The 8,097-nt window shown below is 38.4% G+C and overlaps 2 protein-coding genes across 2 annotated transcripts in view; one reads left to right on the top strand and one right to left on the bottom strand.

Annotated features, from left to right (window-relative positions):
- Window positions 1–2,387, bottom strand: part of tcp11l2 (t-complex 11, testis-specific-like 2) — an 8,794-nt gene extending 6,407 nt beyond the window's left edge. Inside the window, exons 1-2 of the mRNA XM_084910551.1 lie at window positions 2,090–2,387; window positions 1–154 (exon numbers count right to left, since the gene is read on the bottom strand). The exon at window positions 1–154 is cut by the window's left edge and continues 27 nt beyond it. Coding sequence (XP_084766677.1) covers window positions 1–142 — 142 coding nt within the window. The 5' untranslated portion in view covers window positions 143–154; window positions 2,090–2,387. The remainder of the gene's footprint in view (window positions 155–2,089) is intronic.
- A 300-nt stretch (window positions 2,388–2,687) lies between these two features.
- On the top strand, window positions 2,688–7,695 carry depdc4 (DEP domain containing 4). Its single transcript, XM_084911058.1, has 9 exons — window positions 2,688–3,183; window positions 3,720–4,140; window positions 4,472–4,626; window positions 4,740–4,935; window positions 5,046–5,296; window positions 5,443–5,585; window positions 5,782–5,907; window positions 6,078–6,156; window positions 6,392–7,695. The coding sequence occupies exons 1-9, from the start codon at window positions 3,108–3,110 to the stop codon at window positions 6,589–6,591; spliced, it is 1,647 nt and encodes a 548-aa protein (XP_084767184.1). The 5' UTR covers window positions 2,688–3,107; the 3' UTR covers window positions 6,592–7,695.
- The last annotated feature ends 402 nt before the right edge of the window (window positions 7,696–8,097 follow it).

Genomic DNA, 8,097 nt, shown 5'->3' with positions numbered 1-8,097 from the left:
AGTCACTGGTGAAGCTATCACGTGAGCACTCCAGGTCGCTGTTCAATGTAATGCTGTCGCAGCGCTCTGACGATGACTCCACATCACTGCCTTGGTCCTCACCGCTGGATGTGGAGTTAGGCCGCTCATCATTTAAAGGCATTTTGGATTATAGCTGCAAATAACAAGTCAGTAATAACTTAAAAGGGATTTCCTACCACAGAGTTTAATTCAATATGTTCAGAAGATCCAGACATTTAAATCACAAGTACTGAGATACTTTCGAGGGAATCCTGCATAAACTATCCTCAAAGTACTCATTAGAAAACCAAAATTTCCATGACACAGTCTTACCATCATTTTACCTGAGCTCACCTGAGAGTGAGATAGAGTGTGTGACTGTTGCAGTTTTTGTTACCAAGGCAGAGTGTAACAAAAACACCAGTCATACTCAGTGAAACAGCTGGAGGGCACCATTAAACAGACAAAGCTGCCTTGTTGCAAACACTTTCAACATATTATTAAAGTCAATGATGGTGCATGACGTAAGTCACTGAAAAATAAAAATAAATAATAATAGTGTATAGTATGGTTCAGTGTTTGTTTACCGCCACCAGGGTTTAAATCACAATACAAAGTCTAGACATAAACAGAACACATTTCCATATAGGTTTACACAAAAGCCTTTATGCCTGTGCCTGTCTATCCAATGTCAGTTGTGTCTCCAGAGCAACATGGGACAACAGAGGGCTCCGCAACTGTCAAGATGATCGTGTTACACTTCTCACTGTGCTGTTGTTTGTTTTCCACAAATACACATCGGAAAGAAAGGTAAAGATGACGAGATGTGCACATTTTTAAAGTTATTGTAAAGGCTGTTTACCACTGTTAAAAAAAGAGTAACCCTCTTAAACATTACTTGAGTACTGTAACAGGTTAAATTAAGCCTGCAGGCCTTTCTAATATAGCCTAAGACATACAGTGCTGGCAGAATGACCCATAGGTGTTCCTATCCTCTGGCTCAGTTATCTGCTGCCAAAAATGAATGCACACTCCCCTGGCAGCTCTTGCTGTTTAAAGATAGCTCAAGGGTTGAGGAAAATGGGTGTGGGGAGCCCTTTTATTACATCATATGCTAGACTTGACAGCTAGGTCAAAGCCATGCAGCAAGCCAATTTTCAGAGATTATCCAGAGGGATGAAAGCAGAGTGATCCAGAAAACTGATTACGGATTAGGTGTACTCTGTCATCTGCAGCTTCTTTATGAGAAAGCCTCTTTAAGCAGTTCAGATGCTAGGTAGAGTAAAATGCATTGTCCTGTTAAAACCAAAAGGATGCAATCTAAGATAAATGAACATATCGTATAATTTTCCCAGATGTTTTGGAAACATATCTGAGCGAATATATCATCGAATAAGAGGTACAGGCGCTCTTACACACACACACACACACACACACACACACACACACACACACACACTACAGGCATATTGCTACATCAACTTCTGCAGGAACAAAGACAGCCTTTTGGGGTCCAGATCTGACTGCGGTATAATGTAAACAAAGCAGTGAATCAGGAAGGCAGGGCTAGATCCACGGGAACTCTCCTTATTGGTTGCAGCTCCCCGTCTCTCAGCCCTACATGGAAACTCTTTGGTTGCACAGCTACAAACGTGGATAAAAAAAATATCCACACACGCGTAAGAAGTGGGTACACGTGATCCAAGGTGCAGACCAAAACAAGAACTCCGTGTACATTACAAATAGTATATTGTATCTGATCATGACAGAATCCACAGAAAAAGAAGTGCGGAAACAATAATGCGTTACGCTCTCCCTTCAAAATACATCTGATGCATCCGTCAAACTCAGCACTATGTCAGTGTTATATAATTGTCTTTGTTACTTGACTAAATCCCCTGGTTTACAGCTTAATATGAGTCATAAATGTCATTAATTTCGTACACCAGCTGTCACTGGTATGCTAACTGTCAGAACCGTCAAATACTGTACTCTTCTTCCTGTTTCACAACAAAGCGACGGATAACTTCGCAGCAGACACCATAAACTAAGTCACAAGCACAAATGTCTTCGAGAACGCGATGTTTACCTCATTCAAGTCACTAGAAAGTGAAGCTGACAGCGAAAATAGCCCCGCTCTGAAGAGAAAAGTCGCCGTCGTCCTTTTTAAAGGTCCTGTTCTGATTATATTTATGGTGGTTGGCAATGGTGCATTACCAGCACCAACTGGAATGAGTGAGCTGTGCAAAGGGAATTCAAGTGTTCAATAATAGTAATAATAAATAAAAAAAGAAAAAAACGAGAAAAGAGGAAAATAAAGTTGTCTCCTCTTGCGTTTGCCTCTCTGTTTAAAGGTCCTTCAGTAGCCCAGCTGGCTCTGAGAACTAGCGGGCGAAACCATTTTACACACGGGTGTGTTCAACTGCAAAAATAAAGGCGATTCTAAGAATTGTCTTTTTAAAAAAAAAAAAAAAAGAATCTAATTAATTTAAAAAGAATCTGCAATTTAAAGAGAGCAGATACAATAATATGCAGACATTTAGTTCAGAAAAGGGTAATGTAATAATACGGCCTACATTTTATCAAGCTGTCGAAAAATGGTACACCCCGCCCTGCTTTTCCAAAACGTCTGTGTTCACGTGGGTTGTTTTGTTTACGGATGTAACCTCAGAACCTTCACAGTATTGTGTGGTAGTGTGGACGCCTGTGCTCGCTATTATTTCCCTTAACATAAGACCCCTTTAAAATATATACGGGTCTTAGGTGGGAGGTTTTTATTATATTAATACTACAGTATGGTCATTGTGTGGTTATATGACATCTTGAAAAAAGATCCAGGTGCTTAACTTGTGACAAATTGAGTCTTTTCAGCATGTTTCCAATGGCAGCACATCTTAAATATAAAAACTGCAAAAATTTTATTTTTATTCGACTTTTGGCATTGTTATAAAAATTTCATTTAAAAACGAAACAAAACAAATAAAACAAAAACCTTTCGGGGTCTTTTGCACGTGTGGCTGTTGTAGCCTCTGGGGGGCAGCAGCGGGGTTAAGTCGGTTCATTTTAGACGAAGAAGAACGTGATTACGTCACATATAGAGTTTCGTGATGGCGCTTGATTTGACTCCTCGGTTTAGAAGGTTGAACAGCCAAACTCGAAGCTTTCGTGAAAATCTACAGCATGGTAAGATATGAGTTAGGATTTTTTCCTAAATACGTTTGGTTTTAACGAGTTTCTCATTTACAAAAATGACTATGCAAACATAACATAGCCATTAATACACATGCTAGATGGAACTAGTGATAATTATAAACACGGTTGCCACCACAAACACGTCGTTATCAGTGCGGCTTGTAAATTAACGTTCAACTGTAGTTTTATAAAATAAAGTATAAAATTGAAATAGTCTCGTAAAGTACTTCAACGTAGTACATAAACACCGTAACACCGTGATAATGACGTGCAGTGTAGCTTTTACTTACTAGTTCAATTCATTTCAATTCAAAATTTATTTATACAGCGCCACATCACAACAACAGTTGTAACCCTAACCCTTTCTAATTAGATGGAGGAAATATTACTAACTCCCCTTATCCTTCAAACTTTTAAACAAGTCATTAACATCCAACAATTACCTTTGGCTACAATTAAGCAAGTTCTAGTTTAAACTCACTGGAGTCACTTTTTCTTCAAATCTCTGTTTCTTTAATTACCAACAGGCTTCTCTGGGCCCTTTGGTGCCACCCAGCTGTGGCACAACATCATCCAAGCCCTACGGACTCAAGTGGAAGTACGCAGCTGCAGGAGACATTTACGTGTTTACGCTGAATGTTTCACAGGCTCAGACGCTGTGGACGCAGTTCTCAGTTACTTGATGCAGAACGTGGCATTTTGCACAAGTGAAGTTTCTCGTCTCAAAGCTGCTCGGCTCTGTCAGGCTTTGATGGAGGCGAAGGTATTTGAACCAGTAGGCACAAAGCTGTTTCGCAGGGACAAGGAGGTGACCTTTGAGGACAGCAGCTGCAGTCTTTACCGTTTTCTGGAATATAAAGGATTTTCGAATTCTGATGTGAAGGGAAACATTGATGCAGAAAACATACTGCCAGAACAACAGGAGATAAAAAGGAAGAGGAGCTCAAGGTGAGTTTTACATAAACTCCTCTCAGTTCTGTGCTTAATTTACATTTTTTTTCCCCAGTATTAAAGCATGTGAAACACTGAAAGTGCTGATTTGAACACTGAAACTCTCATCTTTGCAGAATAGGTGTATTATGATTTTTTTTTAGTACATTTTTTGAATTTATCTTAATGTTCTCAATTCAGTTTTTTCATAGCTAAGAAATTATAAACATCAACACTCATACTAAGTATTACAACATTTTGTATTTATATTTTTATTTAGAAAAAAAGAAACATACACAGAACACACACAGAGTGTTTGTTATCATCCAAATGTTTCCTGTTCTTTCAGGAGGCTGAATGAATTAAGAACAATTGCCAATCCTCTTGCTGTTGGATCATCAGACAGAAGGGTGGAAAGATTGCTAAGGGCCATCAATCTGCAGCCATCCTTGTCTGCAGCTCTCAACAGAACCACCACATCTTCTACCTTTCTTTCCAAAACTGGTAATGAGGAAATGTGCCAGTATAGTAATTGTTGGGGGGGTAATTTTGAGTGGACAGATATTTTTCTTAAATGTTTTTGCTTTTGTTTATTTTGTTCTTTCTTCCTTCCATAGTGTCAGATCAGGTTTGGAAGCAGCAAACTGTGTTGCAGCTGCTGCAGTTAGTAGAATTGCCAGTGTTGGACTACATTCTTACCTCTCCTGAAAGAGTTCATCCCCAAACCTGCAAAGCTCCTCTGGCCAACCAGGATCTGGTTATCTCTAACACATGCTTGGAACGAGAGCTGTCTGACACCCTTCCCCTACCCCAGTCAGTCCTCTGATTCATCCCTTGGGGCTTTTGCACTTTAACTTGGGACCTATTTGTTCATGTATTCCATTACACCTGTAGTATGTTCTTTCATACTTTTTTTTTTCCAGGTTGGATGAGTGGCTGTCAGCAGCAGCAGACTGTTTGGAACTCTTTCCCGACCAGCTGATCGTGGTTGCAGGAGAACAGCTAAGCCTGCAATGTGGAAATGCGTCTTTGGAGGATCCCAGTGCAGAACATATGACAAGCAAGAAGAGGCTGTTGTTTGATACCATTGCCAAATACTACAGTGGACAAGAAAAATCTCCACTCATTTCAGGGCGTTACCTGGACATACATATTGCAGTTCTGAATTTACTGGGTAAAGAGCTAAGTTTAAGTTTATAGTGGCTTTCTGATTTATGGTGTGGAGCATTAAGTGACAGGGCTGTGATCTGTACCACAGTTTTGTTTTTTTTTTTCCCAGTCATGAAGGTTAATACTTTGCTTGTGTCTTTTAATTTCCAGATGAAGGGAAGCTACAGGATGCCATCAAAGCATCTCAATTGTGTTTGCGGCTGCTGGAAACAAGTCTGAGAGATGAACTGCAAAGACTTCTGGCCTTCATGGCGATAGCAGCTCGCTCAGATGCTTGCCGTTTGCAGAAACAGGTCAGCAGCATCCTCTAAACTACACTGCCAGTTCCATCTTTTTGCACTCTTATAGAATAATAAAAGGCAAATAGTCCATATAGAAAATAACTGAACATGTTTGAAGCTGTTTCACTGAATAATCTGATAGTACCGTAGCTTTATTTTGTAAAATTATAAATGAAATTGAATTGAAACCTATTTTTTGTCCTTTCAGACTGATAACAGATCCTTGGTGTGCCGCACATTTCAGAGAGCTCTTGTTCAGAATCATGAATTTACTCGATCACAGAGTGAAGCTCTGGTGTTCTTTCTCATGGACAATCACTCTGAGCTCTTCAAGGTAAAATTCTGTGCTCTCAGAACTACATTGAAATAGTCTTCTTAGACAAACATGCGTTTCCGTCTGGATTTCAGCCAGCCTTAAGTTTACTTTTTAATGTCTCTACAAGTACCTGATAGTTGTTACAGTGTTTCCTTTTACTCTCTGGTCTTATCTCGCAATAATGATAGACACCTACAACCCTTATTGAAGCTGTGAGGAGAACACTGAGGACTGTACAGCAGGGAAAAGATCCTGACTCATTTGCTAGTAAGTTCAATGTTAATTACACTCTGGCAAACCATCACACAGTACACCATCAGATGAGATAACAGCTCACTATGTGTAGATACACTGTACTTCAGTTTTTTTGTGTACCTAACTGTATTTGGAAACACTGTTGCTCCAGATCCACAATAAAAAAACAAAACAAAAACCCCACTTGGTCCCGAGCACTGTGCATCCTCCATGAAAACCATGAAATCCTCTTCATGTTTTGTTGCAGCGTTCACCTTCTGCCAGCAGGTGACTCCACAGGAATACGAGGACCAACGTGAGGCTACCACCCTGGAGAGCCTCAAACAACTTCTTCATGACATTTCCTCGAGCAAGAGGATGTCTGCCAAGGAGAAGAGGAGGCTGCTCAAAGAGTTTGAAAAGCATCACCCCGTGGTCTTCCTGCAGCACTTTTCTAGCACTTTCTGAAACACACAAGTAGCTGGGACTGGTTTGACTTCATGGGTGTACCTACAAATTCACGCAGTTTCACGATTTTTTTTTTTTTTTTAAAAAAGGTTAAACTTGAATGCATTTTATGATTCTAACTAACAAGGAAGTACTGACTTGCATATGGTTACACCTCTAATGTGTAGTATGCAGAGTGGGGATGGCATCCTGAGGTGGATACATACTACAAATGCTTTTCAAACGGCATGTTACCATGGCTGTAATCTTTCCAAATCCAAATGAATCACGAGGTAATGATAGCTGAAGTTTTATTTTTAAATTTGCTGGTAACTTGAAGGCAATGAAATTTTAGTTCAGTACATCTGGTCAACAACTGCTGTAAAAAGTATTGCACTAGTTTGAAAACTATGTTGTTTACTGTATAATCTCTGTAATGATGGTAAGTGAAGTATAATTTAAACAAAAAATTGATTGTTGGCACAGATTTTACATTCTACAATTTAGCTTTACTGCAGGATAAAATCAAGTGTTAAAAGGGTGTAAAGGGAATACTTAAATTTCAGTACTAAATGAATTCTCTCAGCCATCGGATGGTTGTTTTGAGGCAACATTAAGTGAACAGCTTGTGCTTCTAGATTGAAGTGCTCTATTTGGATGTGTAATACTAACCTTTTTTTTTTTTTCAGTGTGCATCAGGCCTTGGGAATAGTGTTGTGCTTTTCTGGGGCTGTACATTTTGATTAAGCATTAATTTCTCTACATGTTATCCATTTTGAGGCCTTGATTTGGTAGCTGTACTTGAAAGAAAAATACTAATTGTTGTAATAATTTCTTTTTCTGTGAACATTCTAAAAAAATGTTATTATTAAATGAAAGCAGGAAGGGTGTTAGCATAACTATCCTCATATATAATTTTATGGTTAATGACTGTATTTAGTGCCATAATTTAAATATCTTAATTGGAAGTTTTTAGGATTTTTACTTGAAAGATAGACATTATGACCTCATTGGAAAAAGTGCGGTACTCTAACTGGATATGCTACTGATGTATTTTTTCTTTAAAAATTATAAGCATCACTGTAATGAAGACATGGTCGTAATAAAAAATGTGGTCTCATTTTATTTTCAGAAACACTGAAATCATCTAAAAAAATGCACTTTATGATGCTGAAACATACTTTATTTTGTTTCAGATTAACATGTTTAATAAAGCCTTTCTAAAACTTTAGATGTTGCAGTGTATGTACCACAGTGCAAACTAGAAGTCAATGTTTTGTAATGGAATAGTGAGGATAAATATAAATTATGATTTTTTTGACACACCTCATCTGTTTCTGATTAGGATTACTGCAAATGTTTTGTCATTAAGTTAATTCCTATCTGAAATTTAATAAATGTTCGAGTGTTCAGTATGAGGGTGACTATCTTTGACTTATTGGTCAAGAATTTATGAAAAAACATTTTTGAAATCTACTTTTTTTTAGAATATTGGTAACAGGGTTGCACCACACATTGATGGTTTAT

The sequence above is a fragment of the Perissodus microlepis genome, chromosome 17, assembly GCF_051167445.1.
Source record: "Perissodus microlepis isolate ML-2025 ecotype Zambia chromosome 17, ASM5116744v1, whole genome shotgun sequence".
NCBI lineage: Eukaryota > Metazoa > Chordata > Actinopteri > Cichliformes > Cichlidae > Perissodus > Perissodus microlepis.
Note: the sequence above shows the minus strand (reverse complement) of the source record. Positions and strands in the feature narration are given on the sequence as shown.

What these genes read in the sequence shown, in the direction of transcription:
- depdc4 (XM_084911058.1), top strand. Translation starts at nt 3,108, where the DNA reads ATGGCGCTTGATTTGACTCCTCGGTTTAGAAGGTTGAACAGCCAAACT. An exon ending in TACCTTTCTTTCCAAAACTG is followed by an intron (nt 4,627 to 4,739) that starts GTAATGAGGAAA and finishes TTCCTTCCATAG; the next exon opens with TGTCAGATCAGGTTTGGAAG. An exon ending in ATCACTCTGAGCTCTTCAAG is followed by an intron (nt 5,908 to 6,077) that starts GTAAAATTCTGT and finishes CAATAATGATAG; the next exon opens with ACACCTACAACCCTTATTGA.